Source organism: Rhinoderma darwinii, chromosome 2, assembly GCF_050947455.1.
Source record: "Rhinoderma darwinii isolate aRhiDar2 chromosome 2, aRhiDar2.hap1, whole genome shotgun sequence".
In the NCBI taxonomy this organism is placed as follows: Eukaryota; Metazoa; Chordata; class Amphibia; order Anura; family Rhinodermatidae; genus Rhinoderma; species Rhinoderma darwinii.
Genome location: NC_134688.1, coordinates 313,303,529 through 313,324,984, shown reverse-complemented (window position 1 = coordinate 313,324,984; position 21,456 = coordinate 313,303,529). Strand labels below are relative to the sequence as shown.

Sequence of the window (21,456 nt, the reverse complement as noted above, 5' to 3'; positions counted from 1 at the left end):
CTAGATGAATTGGAGCAGCGGGTTGGTCTCATGGAGGATGAATCAGCAGGGGCACATACCTGCATTAGAGACCTAATGCGAGATAACACAAAACTCAGAGACCGCTTAGAAGATCTTGAGAATCGGTCCAGAAGAAACAATTTAAGGATAGTGGGACTGCCTGAGCATATTAGACCGCAGCTCCTCCAGGGCATCTGCGAGACGGAGTTACCAGAAGCGCTAGGCCTGACCAGATCTTGCAGAGTGGAAAGGGCACACAGAGTGGGCCCCCCTGGTCCGAGCGCCAACGCCAAAGGAGAGCCGCAAAGCAGACCGCGCCAGGTGATCATGCGGTACTTGGATTACAATGACAAAGAGGAACTTTTGCGCACTTTCAGGAACCGTAATACCCCTTTGCATATAAGGGGGGCAAAAATCATTCTGTTTGCAGATTATTCGGCAGAAGTCACAAGGCGTCGGAGAGCATTTGGAGGGGTTTGCACCTCCCTTTACAAACGCAAAATCAAATTTCAGCTACAATATCCGGCCACTTTGAGGATCATGCAGACGGATGGCGCCACCAAGGTATTCCACAATCCTGAGGAGGCGGCATTATATGTAGACAAGATCCCTGGATTTCGGGGCCCTAGACAATCGGGAGAGGAGACGGCGAGTCAAGGTACAGGAGGGGAAGGTCCCCGTGCACCAGTTTCTTCACCGAGGGACTGTACATGGTCAGATGTCGCCCGCAATTCCACTTCCTCACCCAAGCAACAACGGGCAGAATCGTCGAAGATGCCACATCGACAACGCTCAGAAAACCGGCTTGCAACCATCCCGGACTGATAAGTATCGCATAGAGGCTCCATGAGCGCATTTGATTGTGCCTTATATATTTATGTGGCAATTGGTTCTGGTGGGATATTATGCCGACAAAATTCCTGCTATAATAGGCATAAGCACTTGTACCCGGGTTGTATAGGAAGCCCAACTTATTTTGATACTTTAAAAATGTAAAATATGAAGTTCCAGTATATCACGAAAAGATGGCGGGAAGGGGAGGGGGGGAGGGGTCACAGACCAGAAAAAAGTGAAGTTATGTATGCCAATTTAAAGTTTGTCTCACAGGAAATGCTGGTGACATTCCTGGATGGGCATTTTGTTGTTAAAGGTTGTGCCAATTCTCTGGCACTGAATGTAAATGTTGTTATTGTAATGTTGGGAGCAGTCTGGAGCAGACGCCGCCGGGCGGCTACCAAGGCAGCAAAGCACGCTTGCCTAGAAATAGATATATATGACCAGTCAATAGTGAACCTTATCGGAACGCTCACTTTATGCAGCTGACCTCGTGGAATGTAAAGGGGCTCAGGTCTCCTAACAAGAGAATGATGGTACTCCGTCACTTAAAAAAACTTCATACGGACATCGCTCTTCTTCAGGAGACGCATTTGGAGGAGAGCGACTTCCACCGCATGAAAAAGTTGTGGGTGGGCCAAGTATACGGCTCTTCAGCTTGTGGCCGTAAAGCGGGGGTACTTATTTTAATAAATAGAAACCTGGTACATGAGGTAATCCACACCGATGCAGATAAGGAAGGGCGACTGCTCCATATTACTCTAAGCACACCATGTGGGGTATTAAGCATTTATAACGTGTATGGACCTAATAGTGATAATATTGCGTTTTTCAATGGTTTGGAAAGGGCCCTTATGTCAGATAATGTCCAGCACAAAATAGTGGGAGGTGACTTTAATTCAGTTTCTGATCACAAGGAGGATAGACGCATACACAGTTCACAAAGCATGGGATCCATTCCAACAGGGGCTCCCAGAAAACAGGACCGAGTGTTGGGACCCCTGATGGAAAGAACACACTTAATAGATCCCTGGAGAAGGGGTAACCCGGATGCCCGGGAATTTACACATTACTCCCACGCTCAACAGTCTTGGTCCAGGATTGACTACCTCTTGATATCCCCAACACTACAACCGAGGCTGGGGGCCGCTGAGATAGGGGACCTAGTGATCTCAGATCACGCCCCGGTACGAGTAGATTTTCAGGAAATATATCCCAGAGGATCAGACTTCATATGGAGATTCCCGGCTCATTTAGCAACTGATGACACCTTTGTGAGACAGCTAAGAGGGTGGTGGTTAGAATACACGTCGACGAATTCAGAACACAGAGATGACCCCTCACTGTACTGGGATACGGCCAAGGCAGTGCTGAGGGGGAGGATAATGGCGTATACTGTCAGCAAAAATTTAATGCTTCTAGTGTTACACTGAGGGCAACCTATACAGCATATTTGGCGCACCCTACACTAGATGCTAGACAGGCCTGGATTCAGGCAAAACACTCTTTTGACGAGTGGGCAGCTCAGAAAGAAACAATGCATACTCGAGACTTTGAAGCTACTTTACATAAGTTCGGAAGTAAGGCGGGTAAACTTTTGGCCAATATGGCTCGAGGAAAGCGCTCAGTGCAACACATAGCGAAATTAAGGGATCATAATGGGCGAGAAACATGCGATCCAACTAGTATTAATTCCATCTTGGCTAAATTCTATGAGGAGCTATACTCTGATACATCTTCCCTTTCATTGACAGACACACTGTTAGACAAGGTCACTTTACCGGTTATCTCCGCGGAACAGTTGCAACTTCTAAATGCCAGGGTCACAAGGGAGGAGGTGGATGAAGCAATAAGAAACCTTAAAAATAGTAAGGCGCCTGGCCCAGATGGGCTGACTGGCGAATTTTTTAAAGTAATGCGGGAACAGATTACGGAGACTTTGGTCTCCTTGTTTAACAATGCTCTGGGAGAGGAGGGGTTACCACCATCAGCAGACACATCTTATGTGAAATTATTGCTTAAACCTGGAAAGGACCCCCTACTACCAGGATCATACAGACCCATATCGCTCATAAACGTGGACGCTAAACTCCTTTCCAAAATCATAGCTGATAGGTTAGCGAATATAATGCCGTTCCTCATAGCCCCAGAACAAGTAGGTTTTATTAAAGGTAGGTCGGCGGTCACCAACATTAGGACGGTTCTGGCAGTGCTAGATAGAGTACAGCATAACCCATTTCCGGGGGAACATTCGGCTTTACTTTTACTTGACGCGGAGAAAGCTTTTGACAATGTCCGTTGGAATTGGTTGGATGCTGTCCTGGATAAGATGGAAATAACGGGGGCATTCAGGATATTATTACACCACATATACAAAGACCCTAAGGCTAGAATCTCCACACCAGGCTTTCTGTCGAAACCATTCCGTCTATGTAAAGGTACAAGACAGGGGTGCCCGCTATCGCCACTGTTGTTCAATCTGGCTTTGGAGCCGCTGGCACGTTATCTGGCGTCATCCAATTTATATACGGGCATAAGGGTGGGGGAGATGGAGGTCAAGGAAACGCTGTTTGCAGATGACATCTTGTTATTTCTCGCAGACCCCCTTAAAGATGTTCCGCGTATCTTCCAGGCATTGAACGACTTTGGGAGATATTCAGGGTACAAAGTTAACACGTTAAAATGCCAGTTATTAGATTTGGGAACGCAGGACCCAGCATATAGGCGGTCCCTAGTCTCCCTGGATGTTGAGATGGCTAAGTCAAACATTACTTATCTGGGTATTAAAGTGGGTCGGGCACCCAACTCGCTGTATGATCTAAATTATCCCCCCCTTATACAGGATATCCAAGCAGATCTTCTGAGATGGCACAGTCTACCTTTATCACTGATGGGAAGGAGCTGTTTGGTCAAAATGTCAGGATTTGCGAAATTACTCTACCCGCTCCAGACTATCCCACTTCTGGTCAAGCACTCAGATATCAATACACTCAACTCATCATTTACCAAATTCATATGGGGGGGATAGAAACCAAGAATAGCGCTCACGAAACTCATGATGAGGAAGGCGGAAGGAGGGGTCAATTTCCCTAACATTCGGGGTTATAACCTGGCCTGCTTGAGTAGACATCTGCTAGACTGGAAACACAACACAGAGTTCCACTCCAATACTAGACTGGAGAGACAGCTAGCAAAACCTTGGGATCTCATGGCCCTGGTACACACAACGTTCACTTGTCTCCCAAAGATCGTCAAGAAATCATCTCTGTTACGAGATACCATCATTGCCTGGAAGGTATTGCGCAAACACTATAACCTTTCTTATCGCATTTCAAAACATATGCCCTTATGGCAGCACCCAGAGTTTGCAGCAGGAAGATCTAACAAACTAATGTCAGAATGGAGGGAGAAAGGGGTAGCGACACTGGGGGATATGTTCCACGCGCAGGATAAGAGGTGGTTAACCTTGCAGGAGCTCCAGAATAAATACGTTTTTGTTCGGCATCAGCACTTACAGTACTTACAAATAGTTAATCACTGTAAAACTAAACTTGCGGATGTAGCGGATGAGGTCCCCCCCAACCTGTTTGATTCATGGTTCACGGACAATCACAGACACTCCAATTCCCAATTATATAGTACACTCAGACCATCACTACTGAAGATGTCCCCGGGGCAGGCCTTTGGGAGATGGGAAAAACTGTTTAATTTACCAGGCATTGAAAAGCATATTGAAAAAGGGCTGGTGGATTTCAGGGCACACGTGCACAACGAAAACTGGAGGGAAACTCATTTGAAGATCATCCACCAAGCAATATATGCATTTACCTTGGCCCCCTCCGCCTCACAACCAGATAGGAAAACGTCATGCCCTAGATGTAATATCTCAAAGACGGACATGTATCATGGCCTTTGGGCGTGCGCACATATTCAGCCATTCTGGGGGGAGATAACATCCTTATTGCAGCAGGTGGGCAGGTTCCATGGGAATTTAGGGCCAATGGAGGTCTTATTCCATATACAACATGATGGAGAATTAGAAGAAACAGAAACGACACATTTAGCTCCCATGGCCCATGCCACACTGATTGTGGCAAAGAGGTGCATACTCCAAAACTGGCTGGTAGCTGAAGTACCGACTCAGAACATGGTGGTCCAGGGGTTGAGGAAACTGTTTTATCTAGACCGCATTGGTATATTACAGAATAAAGACACGCAGAGCAAAAAATTATTTGAGAAATGGAAGCTCTTCCTCACAAAATATTTCACCAGTGCAGAACGAAGGGACATCATAGATCCATTCACGGGAACGTCATGGTACTTGATTGAAGATCTCAAGGGCACTTTAGGGGCACTGAAAATATCACGGGAGTAAAGCATATATATCCTCTTGGATTTCTTTATTCTTGCGGACTAGCTGCCTGAGTCGGTGAACTGCTTCATGAAGCTCCAATTGTTATGTATGCTCCCATTTCTTATTTGTTTTGTGTATTGTTTAGTTATGTTAGTTAGGCAGATATGCAAAGTTATGTAACAATGTTTACAGGAATACCCGACATGTGGGGTTAAAGGATGGGAAGGATAGAGGAGATGAAGGAGGGCTGATAGCCTATGGGGAATACCTTCCAAGATTAAACCTAGTTTGCTAGGAAGCATTCACTATCACATGTTCATTTATACATTTTTTGTAATGTTTATCATTATGATTATGACAATGCATTACTGTATGATTTGTGTTTTTTTTTGTGTTGAAAAAAAATTCAATAAAAATATGTTTTAAAAAAAAAAAAAAAATTCCAGTCATTGACACAAGGCCTCAATCTAACACCTGGATTTATGAGCCATTACATGGACACATGTCACATCCCCCATGAGACTGACTCCAGATGCCTTAACTCCTAAGTCATCACCCATATAACCTCAGTTTTATCTCCCCGGCTTATCTTAACCCCTTCCCGCAATTTCACGTACAGTTACGTGATGGGAGATGGTGTTTTCCCGCAACTCCACGTAACTGTACGTGAAACAGATGCAGCTGGCTCAGAAGCTGAGCCAGCGACATCACCCCCGGGTGACAGCTGTATGTTACAGCTGGCACCCTGAGGTATCGGCCAGGATCGGAGCTAGTCTCCGATCCGACCGATTAACCCCTCACTGCTGCGTTCAATAGAGATCGCAGCATGTGAGAAGTTTATAGCCACCGGCACCCCAGCAACGTGATCGCTGGGTTGCCAGTGGCTGCAAAGGCGATCGTAGAGCTAATACTTACCTCCCGGTCAGCCTGTAATGGAATCCTCCTATGTCCCGTCGTCGGCGGGGCCCAGGAGGCTTTCGGTACCATTTGGCAAGATGGCGCCGGCTCAGCTTCCGGCTCAGAAGCTGAGCCGGCGTCATCAGCAGCGGGTGTCCACTGTATGTTACAGCGGACACCCTGATCTATCGCCAGGAACCGGAGCTAGCTCCGATTCCTGGCATTAACCCCTTCGATGCAGCGATCCATTGTGATCGCTGCATCCTAGAGGTTTGTAGCAAATCGGCAGCCTTGCCATTCGATGGCAAGGCTGGCGACTATTACTATGGCAACAGGAGCCCTAACAATGGACTCCTGTCTGCCATTACGTAAGCTGATTAGGCCCCGCCCAGAGGCGGAGCCTGATCGGCTTGCTGTCAGTGAACAACTGACCGTTCCAATACATTTCACTACATACAGTGAAGGAAATAAGTATTTGATCCCTTGCTGATTTTGTAAGTTTGCCCACTGTCAAAGACATGAACAGTCTAGAATTTTTAGGCTAGGTTAATTTTACCAGTGAGAGATAGATTATATTTTAAAAAAAACAGACAATCACATATTCAAAATTATATATATTTATTTGCATTGTGCACAGAGAAATAAGTATTTGATCCCTTTGGCAAACAAGACTTAATACTTGGTGGCAAAACCCTTGTTGGCAAGCACAGCAGTCAGACGTTTTTTGTAGTTGATGATGAGGTTTGCACACATGTTAGATGGAATTTTGGCCCACTCCTCTTTGCAGATCATCTGTAAATCATTAAGATTTCGAGGCTGTCGCTTGGCAAATCGGATCTTCAGCTCCCTCCATAAGTTTTCGATGGGATTAAGGTCTGGAGACTGGCTAGGCCACTCCATGACCTTAATGTGCTTCTTTTTGAGCCACTCCTTTGTTTCTTTGGCTGTATGTTTCGGGTCATTGTCGTGCTGGAAGACCCAGCCACGAGCCATTTTTAATGTCCTGGTGGAGGGAAGGAGGTTGTCACTCAGGATTTGATGGTACATGGCTCCATCCATTCTCCCATTGATGTGGTGAAGTAGTCCTGTGCCCTTAGCAGAGAAACACCCCCAAAACATAATGTTTCCCCCTCCATGCTTGACAGTGGGGACGGTGTTCTTTGGGTCATAGGCAGCATTTCTCTTCCTCCAAACACGGCGAGTTGAGTTAATGCCAAAGAGCTCAATTTTAGTCTCATCTGACCACAGCATCTTCTCCCAATCGCTCTCAGAATCATCCAGATGTTCATTTGCAAACTTCAGACGGGCCTGTACATGTGCCTTCTTGAGCAGGGGGACCTTGCGGGCACTGCAGGATTTTAATCCATTACGGCGTAATGTGTTACCAATGGTTTTCTTGGTGACTGTGGTCCCAGCTGCCTTGAGATCATTAACAAGTTCCCCCCGTGTAGTTTTGGGCTGAGCTCTCACCTTCCTCAGGATCAAGGATACCCCACGAAGTGAGATTTTGCATAGAGCCCCAGATCGATGTCGATTGACAGTCATTTTGTATGTCTTCCATTTTCTTACTATAGCACCAACAGTTGTCTCCTTCTCACCCAGCGTCTTACTTATGGTTTTGTAGCCCATTCCAGCCTTGTGCAGGTCTATGATCTTCTCCCTGACATCGTTAGAAAGCTCTTTGGTCTTGCCCATGTTGTAGAGGTTAGAGTCAGACTGATTAATTGAGTCTGTGGACAGGAGTCTTTTATACAGGTGACCATTTAAGACAGCTGTCTTTAATGCAGGCACCAACTTGATTTGTAGTGTGGAACTGGTCTGGAGGAGGCTGAACTCTTAATGGTTGGTAGGGGATCAAATACTTATTTCTCTGTGCACAATGCAAATAAATATATATAATTTTGACTATGTGATTTTCTTTTTTTTATTTATATATAATCTATCTCTCACTGGTAAAATTAACCTAGCCTAAAAATTCTAGACTGTTCATGACTTTGACAGTGGGCAAACTTACAAAATCAGCAAGGGATCAAATACTTCTTTCCTTCACTGTAGGTAGTGCAATGTATTAGAACATCAAACAAACAGTTGGACATTCAAGTCCCCTAGTGGGACTAAATAAGTATTTAAAAAAAAAGTGTAGAAAAAGTAAAAATAAAAGTTGTAAAACATACAATAAAAGTTTCAAGTAATAAAATAAAACAAAACACAATCGCCCTTTTTCCCTTATTAAGTAATTTATTATTGAAAAAAATAATAGCCATACATATTTGGTATTTCTGCGACCGTAACGACCTTAACTATAAAAATATTATGTTATTTATTCCGCACAGTGAACGCCGTAAAAAATAACAACTAAAAAATACTGACATAGTTGCTATTTTTTGGTCACTTTGTCTGCCAAAATTGAAATAAAATGTGATCAAAAAGTCGCATGTACCCAAAAATGGTGTCTATAAAAACTATAACTCATCTCGCTAAAAACAAGCCCTCAGACAGCTCCGTCGAAGAAAAAATTAAAACCGTTATGGCTCTCGCAACTTGGCGACAGAAAAAATCCATTCTCTTTACAAAAGTAATTTTATTGTGCAAAAAGTAGTAAAACATAAAAAGTGCTATAAATTAGGTATCACCGGAATCGGACTGACCTGCAGAATAAAGGTAACATGTAATTTATAATGCGTGTTGAACGCTGTATAAAAATAATCAAAAAAGGGGCGTGGCCGCGAGCGCATGGAGTAGGACGCGTTTAGTTCCAGCTCCACTGCTCCTAGGCTGAAACCGGCTAAAATCGGCACTTTACCGGGCATAACAGTGTCCAAAAACGACACACCAACAAACCGGATCGTCTGTAACACTTACCTGTCATGGGCAGGATCAAGAAGAAGCCCGCGGCGGCTAAATTGACAGAGTTCTTCCCAGCGGCAAGAACCCAAAATGGCGCCGACTCGCCTGCACAGGATCATCAGGGAGACTCTGCTGCTGAAAGGAGGTCTGCAGGGATTGCTAGAGGCACGGGCCTCGCAGTCTCGTCACCACACAACCCTCGGTCTTCTGAATCTCCAATGAGGCAGCCGGCTCAGTCCCCTGTTGGGATGTTCTCCTCCAGACCACCATCTTCTCCTTCTCTGAGTACTCATAGCTCTCCCACAGAGCACATGTTAAATATGGCGCCTGTGTTAATGCAAAATACTGGATCTGATAAACCAGTGACTGAGGCTGCACTTAAATATCTTTTACATGATCTTCATGCCTCTATCCAGCAGTCTATTCAAAGTGCTTTTCAGGATTTGCAGAAAGATTTTAATGCTTTGAAAGACAGAACCTCTCATATTGAGAACCGTATGGCGGAATTCTCTGTGGCGCACAATGCTCTGGTGGATACTAATACGGGCCTGGAAGAGCAAGTGGATGCTCTATCTCATAAAATTGCAGATTTAGAGGACCGGTCGCGCCGCAATAATGTTCGGTTTAGAGGTATTCCCGAGGATATTACAAATTCCCAATTGACGGGGTTCCTAGCTGATTTGTTTGTGGCTCTTCTACCAGATACAACTCAACAGGATATGCTGGTCGACAGAGCACACCGCATACCTAAACCACGATCCCTGCCTGCATCTACGCCGAGGGATGTAATTGCTCGTCTTCATTATTATCACTTCAAGGATAAACTTCTATTTGCAGCGAGATCTGAGGCTTCCCTTCCTGACCGGTTCCGGGGAGTACAGTTGTTTGCTGATTTGTCTGCAGCCACCTTGATGCGCAGGAGAGAATTTGTGGCTACCACTCGGGCTCTGCGTGATCACCAAATCCCTTACAAATGGGGATTCCCCGTCAAGCTTATTATCTCCTTTAAAGATGCGAAACATGTGGTGGACTCTCCAGTCAAAGCTGCTGCGCTGCTCAACAGTTGGAACTTGGACACTGGAGATATTCATGGATCGGGTACTTCTAGGCAGTCCAAGGCTACATCTCCACCTAAACTCCCTCTCCGTTTGGAAGAGGAGTGGCAGGAAGTCCATCGCCATCGCCGTTCTTCAGTCTCATAATGCTGTAGTGCATATTTCTGTGAAGTATGGTGAAATAACGCTGTTTTGTTACTCCGGTGCATATGTGTGTCTGTAACTCTCATATTATATGAATGTCAGTTATGCTGTTTCATTTGTATGGCCTAGGGTGGAGCCATGTCTGTACCTTGTTGATGCAGATTTTCCCCCCTTCTAGGGCTGCACTGTCAGAACGTCAAGTGCGGACTAGAATGTACCGTTTGGTTTGGATTTTCTTTCTTAGTTGCCCACGTTTTTGGGCTATGTTTTCAGCTCCGCTCGCAAGTAATGCTAGAATATGTCATGATGGTGCCTTTAATGTCTCAGGTGGGCTAATATGCCCAGGGAATAGTAATGTGAAATATGTCCTTTTTGAGAATACATAATGGTGCTGTAAATTTTCTTCTCTTAATACTAAAGGGTTAAACAGCCCATTTAAGAGATCAATGTTATGGGCTGAGGCCAAAAATTTGAAGGCCTCTGTGCTTTGCATGCAGGAGACACATTTAAATTTGCCAGATATTGGTAGGCTTAAGCACAAAAACTATCCTCACATCTTTTCAGCTCCGGCTGTTTCTAAAAAAAGGGGCGTGTCTATAGCCATACACCAATCTGTTGCATTTGTTAAAGATTTTATTCAGGTGGATTCAGAGGGGCGTTATGTTATCCTTGTATGTCATTTGAACAATGTGCAATATACCATTGTTAATCTGTATGCACCCAATACACACCAGATTAGGTTTACTAATAAGTTATTTAAACAAATTCATAAATTTCAGAAAGGACACCTTGTGTTAGTGGGAGATTATAACAGAGTTATGTGGCCATCGCTTGACTCCACGGCTCCTGGGGCCGCGCATTCTCCCTCAGATTTGTTTCAGGTTATAGCTAGAGAGGGTCTTATGGATGTCTGAAAGTTACAGCATCTAAATGAGAAAGATTTCACATTCTTCTCTCATCCCCATGGTACATACTCTCGTATCGATATGTTTTTTGTGGATAAGATGTTGTTTGACAGAATTCCCTCCTCTCGGATAGGGCTGATTACCTGGTCAGACCATGCGCCTATCTCCATGGTGGTGTCTGAGCATTTCAACAAAACCCCTTCATTCCCATGGAGAATCAATCATTTCATACTAAACTCCCCTAAATATCAGGACGCACACATGTCCACTCTGGAGGAGTTCTTTAAATTTAATGTGACATCGGATGTATCCCCCGCAACAGTGTGGTGTGCTCACAAGGCTTTTATTAGGGGTCACTTTATTGGTCTAGCGGCCAAAGACAAAAAAAGCAGAGAAGCTAAACGTATAAGATTATTGGAGGAAATTCTCTGCCTCACCCAGTTAAATAAAGGTACGCCTTGTGCAAATAGATCGCGGCTGATTAGTTACCTTCATGCGCAACTGCACCAGCTTGATTTATATAGCTATGACAAGGCTTTGAGAAGATTAAAAGTTAAATACTATAGACAAAGCAATCAAGCCGGGGCGTTGTTAGCACAACAACTAAAACATAAAGCCTTCAAAGCTAGGATCCCCTTTTTCCATAACCAACAAAATGACATTATATTTAATACGCAGGAGATCGCAAACTCTATAGCACAATATTACTCCTCTCTGTATAATCTAAATCAGGACCCTACTGTCTCACAACCCACTCCTGAAGGTATTAATGCATTTTTTAACTCCGTCTCTCTCCCAGAAGTTACGACATCCCAGCTTAACACATTATCACAGCCTTTCCAATTAATTGAAATCTTGGACGCTATAGCTACCCTAAAACCGCAAAAGTCACCGGGTCCGGATGGACTCACCAATGAGTATTTTAAAAAATATAGTACTATCCTTGCTCCCCAACTCCTACATTTATTTTCACAAATTCATTCCACGGGTCAAATGCCCCCAGAAATGCTTCAAGCAGCCATTGTCACACTGCCTAAGCCAGGTAAACCTCCGGACCGACCACAAAATTTTAGACCCATTAGTCTGCTCAACACGGATTTAAAAATATACTCCAAATTGTTAGCTGTACGCCTGGCTCCCCTGCTGCCTGACTTAGTTCACCAAGACCAGGTGGGTTTCACTCAACAGAGATCTTCAGTAGATGGTACCAGGAGATTTATAGATCTCATAGATTGGGTGGGACGCAGGAAGACGTCCTCTTTGCTTTTATCCTTAGACGCGGAAAAGGCGTTTGACAGTGTGCATTGGGGATACTTGGACGCAGGGCTTGCTAGATTTGGAATTACGGGGAAGGCCCGGGATATTATAATGGCACTATATACTCACCCCTCTGCCACTGTGTTAACCTCAGGGTACCAATCCAATCCGTTTCATATAACTAATGGTACTAATGGTACCAAGGCTGCCCACTCTCCCCCCTAATTTTTATATTGGTCATGGAACCCTTAGCTGAAAAAATCTGATCTAGTAAAGAAATAAAGGGGGTTACCATTGGCCGTATTGAGCACAAAATTGGTCTCTTTGCGGATGACGTACTTATGGTGCTATCCGACCCTTGTGAGTCACTTTCTCATGTCATGACCATTCTGGAGACCTTTAGTAAGGTTTCTTACTACAAACTAAATGAAGGCAAATCTAAAATTATGAATATGGGATTACCGGCAGATGAGGTTCAGAAGTTGCAAAACTTATACTCCTTTGAATGGACGTCTCAGGGACTTCCATATTTGGGGATTCAATTAGCTTACCCTGCGTCGAGACTTTACGCACTCAATTATCCCCCTCTACTACCTCAACTGGAAAAGGAGCTTGATGACCACCTACGGTTTGAAGTTTCGTGGGTAGGGCGTATTGCAGCTCTTAAAATGTTAGTTTTACCGAAAATTCTTTACTTATTTCGAAATTTGCCTATATGGGTTCCTGTAGCTTATCTACATAAACTGCAACAGCTCTTGATCAAATATGCATGGAAGAAAAAAAAAGTGAGGGTAGCTGTTCAAATTCTATACCTCACAGTGGAGCAAGGAGGGTTGGGATTCCCCAATATATTTGCATATTATCATTCCTGCATTTTAGACCAAGTAAGGCAGTGGTTAAATCCAGCGCACGTTAAACATTGGGTTCTAATTGAAAGCAGCTGTGGGCAGTTTGAATCTCTTGAGACATACCTGTGGGCTGCAGCACTAAAGCTACCTATTCTGGTTCCGCCTTTGCTGACTATTAAAGCTGCTCTAAACTCGTGGAAATCAGTGGTGGTCAGGAAAGCTCTTTTTCCTATGAGAATGTCAGACATGAGTCTTCGAGTACTCGCGCAATTAATTCCTAATTTGAATCTGTCATTCTGGATTGCTCAGGGAGTAGGTACAGTGGGGGATATGTGGAGTGGAGGTGTTCTTCCTACTTTTGCAGAGCTTGTTAACAAATTTAACTTACCAACTAAAGATTTCTATAAGTATATTCGCGTGCGCCATTTCTTAATAAACAAGACCACGGATCCCCTTCCCGCTAAATCACTCTATGAATCCTATTTTTTTCAGTATCCCAAAACTGTAAAGGGGGTTTCTAAAGCATACAGGGCTATACTAGACTCCTCACAGCAATCAGATCTCCAATGTATTCGGAGGTGGGAAGCTGACCTCTCCTTACCTCAGGATAGTGTAGACTGGGAAGCTACCTTTTCGCTGGCCTCCCAACTGTCTAATTCTACTCATCATTTAGAAACTACTAGGAAGGTACTATATAGATGGTATCTAACACCTCACCGCCTTTCCTTAATATACCCTACTACTTCTAATATTTGCTGGAGATGTGGACTGGAAGTGGGGACTTTTCTACATATTTTCTGGCATTGTCCGGCTATACAGAAGTTTTGGGTCAGGATAGACAAACTACTGTCGATTGTTCTACAATTCCCAGTGGTTACCACTCCCGCCTTAGCTCTGCTACAAGTGGGTTTAGCTGATTTTCATTCGCATGATAAAGCCATTCTTTTCCATGTACTATGCTCTGCAAAAATTTTTATAGCCAAATACTGGAAAAAAACCTCCACTCCTACAATAACTGAGGTAATTCAGTATGTCAATCTTACTTGTATTATGGAACAAACGATAATCTTACAGAGATCTCAGGTGTCACAATGTCTCCAATGGGATAAATGGACGTCGTTTAGATATTATGTGGATTCCCTGCATACTTAAACTTCCATATAAAGTAATGCTCGTGCTCTTGCAAGCTGAGTTGTTTTGTTTGTTTTGTTTGTTTACTTTGTTTAAGTTCGGTTTATAACTTTTTTCTAAAAAACATTGATGGAGAATCTACATGATCTAAGTAGGCATATACATTGGATTCCAGTGTAACTTGGCCCCATGATAGTGACTGATGTATAGCTTATAACTTATTGCATTTGCTTAACAGGTATAGGTGATACACCTGGTCGGGGTAAAAAATTGTATTTGTATTACTCATTTTCTATTCTACATTCCTTCTGTGGAGGAAACATGATCACTAAAATGTTAATGCACATTGTATATGCCAAAAGTCTGTATGTGATATCTCATTCCTTTGTCAATAAAAACTTATGTTTTAAAAAAAATAAATCAAAAAAGAGCAATTCTGGCATATTTTTTTAGTCACCTTGCCTCCCAAAAAAAAAAAAAGGATAACAAGTGATCAAAAAGTCGCATGTACCCCAAAATGGTACCAATAAAAACTACAGCTCGTCCCCCCAAAAAAAACAGCCGTTATACCACTACGTCTATGAAAAAATAAAATTAGTTAAGGCTCCAATAAGCCAGGAAATAAAAATATGCAGTTGTGCCGGCCCGAGGGGAACGTTTCTTCTGTTTCAAGTGGCGAATTATCAAGCCCCTAAAATTAGGGAAACAGGAAGGGGAGGACCCAAACATATCTGCTGGAAGCGACGGTGCCCGTATTATACCAGGACAACACTTCCCAGCAAAATTCCTCAAACTGCAAAGATCCCGAGTGTGGACCAAAACGGGAATAAGTAAGGACCATTTATTAGTGCAACACACCGGCCTGTGCAGAAAGGATTGTGTCACAGCGTAACAAATATCTATGGACTATTTTATTGTTTTTTTTTACCCCATTATTATACCACCTGACTATGCCCCTTATATACTCCGCCCGGCTTACATGTACCCCCACATTATAAACGGAAACACCAGTAAGACTCCAAACAAAACTACTACAAGCAAAATCCACGCTCCAAAAGCCAAATGGCGCTACCTCCCTTCTGAACCCTACAGTGTGCCCAAACAGAAGTTTACTTCCACATATATGGCATCACCATACCCGGGAGAACCCTTTTAACAATTTTTGGGGTGTGTCTCTCCAGTGGCACAAGCTGGGCGCCACATATTGGCATATCTATGGAAAAAAAAACATTTTCACTCTGCAACATCGAGCGCACACCAATTTCTGCCAATCACCTGTGGAGTTAATATGCTCACTACACACCTAGGTGAATACCTTGAGGGGTGTGGTTTCCAAAATGGGGTCACTTATGGGGGGGATCCACTGTTTTGGTCACACAGGGACTTTGCAATTGCGACATAGCGACCAGAAACCAATCCAGCAAAATCTGTACTCCAAAAGCCAAATGGCGCTCCTTCCCTTCTGAGCCCTACTCTGTGCCCAAACAGCAGTTTATGACCACATATGTGGTATTGCCGTACACAGGAGAAGTTGCTTTACAAGTGTTGGGGTGCTTTTTTTCATTTATTTGTTGAGAAAATGAAAAATTTTCAGCTAAAACTACGTCTTATTGAAGAAAAAGGATTTTTTTTATTTTCACTTCCCAATTCTAATAAAATCTATGAAATACCTGTGGGGTCAAAATGCTCACTACACCCCTAGATGAATTCCTCAAGGGGTGTAGTTTCGTGAATCAAGTCACTTTTCGAGAGTTTCCACTGCACTGGTACCTTAGGAGCTTTGCAAATGTGACATGGTGTCAAGAAACCAATCCAGCAAAATCTGTGCTCCAAAAGCCAAATGGCGCTTTTTCTGTTCTGATCCTTGCCGTGTGCCCAAACAGCAGTTTATGACCATAAATGGGGTATTGCCGTACTCCAGAGAAGTTGCTTTACAAATGTTGGGGTTCTTTTATTCCTTTATTTGTTGAGAAAATGAAAAATGTTGAGCTAAAGCTACGTCTTATTGGAAAAAAATGATTTTTTTTTATCTTCACTGCCCAATTCTAATAAAATCTATTAAACCCCTGTGGGTTCAAAATGCTCACTACACCCCTAGATGGATTCTTCAAGGGGTGTAGTTTCCTAAATGGAGTCACTTTTTTGGTTTTTTCACTGTTTTGGTCCATTACGGTCTTTGCAAATGCGACGTGGTCTACGCAAACCATTCCTGCTAAATTTGAGCTCCAAACGCCAAATGGCGCTCTTTCCCTTCTAAGCCCTGCCGTGTGTCCAAACAGCCTTTTATGACCACATGTGGGGTATTGTTTTACTCGGGAGAAATTGCTTTACAAAAGTAGTGGTGCATTTTCTCTTTTTAGTCCTTGTGGAAATTAGAAATATTAGCTAAACCTACATTTTCTTTGAAAGAATGTAGATCTTCATTTTCACGGCCTACTTCCAATAATTTCTGCAAAAAACCCGCGGGGTCAAAATGCTCACTATACCCCCAGATAATTTCCTCAAGGGGTATAGTTTCCAAAATGGGGTCACTTTTGGGGGATTTCCACTGTTTTGGCGCCACAAGAGCCTTTCAGACCCGACATGGTGCCTAAAATATTTTCTAATAAAAAGGAGGCCCCAAAATCCTCTAGGTGCTCCTTTGTTTCTGAGGCCTGTGCTTCAGTCAATAAGTTCACTAGGGCCACATGTGGGGTATTTTTAAAAACTGCAGAATCTGGGCAATAGATATTGAGTTGCATTTCTCTGGTAAAACTTTCTGTGTTACAAAAAAAATTTATAAAAAATTACTTTCTGCAAAAAAAAAATATGAAAACTTCACATCTACTTTGCCTTAATTCCTGTGAAACATCTAAAGGGTTAAGAAACTTTCTAAATGCTGTTTTGAATACTTTGAGGGGTGAAGTTTTTAAAATGGGGTGACTTATTGAGGGTTTCTAATATATAAGGCCCTAAAATCCACTTCACAACTGAACTGGTCCCTGTAAAATAGCCTTTTGAAATTTTCTTGAAAATGTGAGAAATTGCTGCTAAAGTTATAAGCCTTGTGATGTCATAGAAAAATAAAAGGATGTTCAAAAAACAATGCCAATCTAAAGTAGACATATGGGTGATGTTAATTAGCAACAATTTTGTGTGGTATTACGATCTGTCTTACAAGCAGATACATATAAATTTCGAAAAATGCAAATTTTTGCAATTTTTCGCTACATTTTGGTGTTTTTCACAATTAAATACTTAATGTGTCGAGCAAATTTTGCCAGTAACATAAAGTTCAATGTGTCACGAGAAAACATTCTCAGAATCGCTTGGATAGGTAAAAGCATTCCGAAGTTATTACCGCATAAAGTGAAACATGTCAGATTTGAACAAATTGGCTATGTCCTGAAGGCCAAAACAGGCTGTGTCCTTAAGGGGTTAATGATATATCACTTCATGTACTAATTGTCTTTGTATACTAAATGTTGTGCTTTTTTCTAAGTCATTCATTTGTAAACCGCCTGAAGAAGGAGCCTCTGTGCTCTGAAAGCTTGCATATAGAACTTTTATAGTTAGCCAATAAAGGTATCATACCTATTATACTTTTGTCTTTTTTGACTCAAAAGTATTTAACATTTCATATTGTCTCTGGCTAACATGGTACTACACTATTTTTTACTGTACTTCTTGAAAATGTGAGAAATTGCTGTTAAACTTAACTTCCTAGAAAAATTAAAGGAAGTTCAAAAAAACTATGCCAACATAAAGTAGACATATGGGAAATGTGAACTAGTAACTATTTTGTGTGTTATAACTATTCGTCTTACAAGCAGATACATTCAAATTGAGAAAAATGCTAATTTTTGGTGTTTTTCACAAACTAATACTGATTGTATCGATCAAATTTTACCACTAACATAAATTACAATGTGTCACGAGAAAACAAATCTCAAACACTTGGATAAATAAAATCATTCCAAAGTTATTACCACATAAAGTAACACATGTCAGATTTGAAAAATGGGGTCGGAGTCTTAAGGCCCAAATATGACTGCGTCATTATGGAGTTAATGTTATTTTCATAATGCAGGTGGATTACAGTCAAGCACACCAGTTTCACAGTCTACAAGCACAGAGATACAAGCATCTGCAGAATCAGATCAGTCTGACGTCAATGTGAATTCATCTCCCATTAATGCTGAAGAAGGGTCATCTGCTGAAAATATGGAACAACAGTTTTTACCTTCGTCAAACAAATCCAGTGCTCCTTCTGGTAAGAATATGCTATGCAAATAAAAAATGTTACTCTATTGTTTCCTATTTCGCATCCTGGGATGTTAGCAGGTAATCAAATTTTTTATGCAAATTTTTGATGCCATTACATGCCTGGGTCTCTATGACTGATATTAAAATGGGTCTATAAACTTAAGGACCAGTTCTATTTCGGCCTTAAGGACCAAGCATTCTTTTTTATTTTTTTCTCCCCGCCTTCCAAGAGTCCTAACTTTTTTATTCTTATGTCAATATAGCCACATGAGGGCTTGTTTTTTCGGGACAAGTTGCATTTTTCAATTGCACAATTTTTGAGTGTATATATTATATTGCTTATCTTTTATTCATTTATTTAGGGAAGGAATTGAAAAAAACCCCAGCTATTCTAGCATTGTTTTTCACGTTTTAAATTTATGCCGTTTACTATTTACTACTTTTGCACAATTAAAACACTTTTAGGGTATGTTCACACAGAGTTTTTTTACGAGTTTTTTTTACGCGGAAACCGCGCCACAAAACTCGCCAAAAAACGGTCTGAAAATGCCTCTCATTGATTTCAATGGGAGACCGTGGCGGTTTTCTCCCGCGCGCGGTAAAACCGGCTCGCGGGAGAGAAAAGGGACACGCCTTATATTCGCACCGTTACGCCTCTGACCTCCCATTGACATCAATGGGAGGCAGAGAAAGCATATTTCGCTGCGTTTCTCGCCCGCGGCCATTGAGAGCCGCAGGCGAAAAACGCCATGAAAAACGACGCAAAAATCGGCATGCAGGCAGAGGAAAATCTGCTTCAAACTTCCAAATGGAATTTTGAGGCAGATTTTCCACCTGCAAAAATCCCAGCCTTAGGCTATGTTCACACGGAGTATTTTGGGGGAGGAATATCTGCCTCAAAGCTCCAAACGGAATTTTGAGGCAGATATTCCTCCCCCAAAATACTCCGTGTGAATAGCAATTATCGCGCCGTTTTTCGCCCGCGGCCATTGAGCGCCGCGGGCAGAAAACACGCTTTCTCCTGCCTCCCATTGAAGTCAATGGGAGGTCGGAGGCGGAAGCGCCCGAAGATAGGGCATGTCGCTTCTTTTTCCCGCGAGGCAGTTTTACTGCTCGCGGGAAAAAAGACGCCGACGCCTCCCATTGAAATCAATGGGAGGCGTTCTCGGGCCGTTTCTGCCGAGTTTTGCGACGCGGTTTCCGCGTCAAAAAACTCGGCAAAAGACCCCGTGTGAACATAGCCTTAAAGAAAAATTATTTGTTTTTGCATCGCCGCTTTTCAAGAGCCGTAACTTTTTATTTTGTATGTCGATGTCGCAATATGAGGACTTTTTTTTTGCGGGACGAGATGTAGCTTTTATTGGTATCATTTTGGGGAAAATGGGACTTATTGATTAACTTTCATTTAATTTATTTGGTGGGAGGGAATGGAAATTTTTTTTATTTTTGCTGTAGTTTTTGTGCGTTTTTTTGTACTGCGTTCACACGGCAGTTTATTTAATGAGTTACTTTTATTACTTGGGTCGTTATGATCACGACGATACCATATGTGTGTGTTTTGTGTTTTTTTTGCACTTCTAGTAAATAAAACCACTTTTTATGGAAAAAGTGGTTTTATTTAAAATTTTATGGTCATTTTTTTTTTCTTCTTAAATATACTTTATTTAACGGTTTTATTTTATTTTTTATTAGTCCCACTAAGCGACTTCACTTTGCGATCTCCTCTGATCGCTTATATAATGCTTTGGTATGCTTAGTATACCACTGTAAAACTGTAAAAAACAGTGTAAAACTGACAGGCAATCTATTAGGCCATACCTCTGTCACGGCCTAATAGGCATACAGCCTGGGGGCCTTTGTTAGGCCATGGCAACCCGTCGGCGGTTGGTTGATTGCATTCGCGGGCCGCAGATCAGTGACAGAGGGTGCTCCCTCCCTCTGTCAAACAACTTAAATTGCGCAGTCGCTATTGACCGCAACATTTAAGGTGTTGAACGGCCAGGATTGGCTAGTCGTTGCAGCGGGAGCCAGGCTGTTAGTCACAGCCCGCCTCCCGCGGCGATTGTGCGGTCACAGCTTCTGTGTCCGCACGATCTCCTACACGTACAAGCACGGCGGAATGCACTAATGGATGGATTTCATGCCGTGCATTTACGTGATTCTGCGACAAGGAGTTAAAGAGAAGTTTTCACCTGTTCATACATGTGCAGCTGAGTGCAGCATTTAATAGGCAGGGCTTCACAAATACTGTCTCACGTTAAATTTTTTTCCTATCTTCCTCCGTTATTTACATATCGGTGCCGTTATATTTGGCGCCCAATATGTAAATAAGCCCATGAACTGCCAATGGGGCGTTTCTATCTAACTAAATGGCAAGGGGGTGTGATCTCTTCGCTCTGACACTGTCCAATCAGCTTCGGACAGTGTCAGGGCAGCTTGCGCTGTGTTCTTTCCCGCGACAACACACACAGACTGGTGGTTCTGCAGACAGCGCTCTCTCAGTATGTGTGTGTTCTCGCGAAGGAAACACAGCGCAAGCACAATTACAGTAAAAATCAACAACGTATAAGTACTTTTCAAGAGCCCCACTCACACCCATACCACCATCCTTCATCTCTGCCCAGTCCTTGTCACTGATTATGTGAGCAGTGACAGTTCTCTAACTCCACTCTTCATGAATGCCCAGTCCCTGTCGCTGATTTTTGCCAGCAGTAACCGTTATCAAGCTTCACCGCCTTTGTAGTTTTTTTTACATTTATTTTTCCTATTAACCCCTTCTTAGCCCATGACGTAGGGGTACGTCATGGCTGGGAAGGGGTTAGAGAGATTTGCCGTACTAGTATAGCAAATGTGGCGGGCTCAGCAGTTGAGCTTGCACTGTTCACAGTGTGAGGCCCAATGCACACGAACATAAAAACGCCCGTAATCACTGGCCGTAA

At 42.8% G+C, this 21,456-nt stretch overlaps 1 protein-coding gene across 4 annotated transcripts in view; it reads left to right on the top strand.

Annotated features, from left to right (window-relative positions):
• The window catches only part of DCAF6 (DDB1 and CUL4 associated factor 6), a 712,682-nt gene that overhangs the window by 271,859 nt on the left and 419,367 nt on the right, over positions 1-21,456 (top strand). For all 4 annotated transcript variants that reach the window (XM_075853536.1, XM_075853533.1, XM_075853534.1 and 1 more), the window contains one exon: positions 18,342-18,524. In XM_075853536.1, coding sequence (XP_075709651.1) covers positions 18,342-18,524 — 183 coding nt within the window. The remainder of the gene's footprint in view (positions 1-18,341; positions 18,525-21,456) is intronic.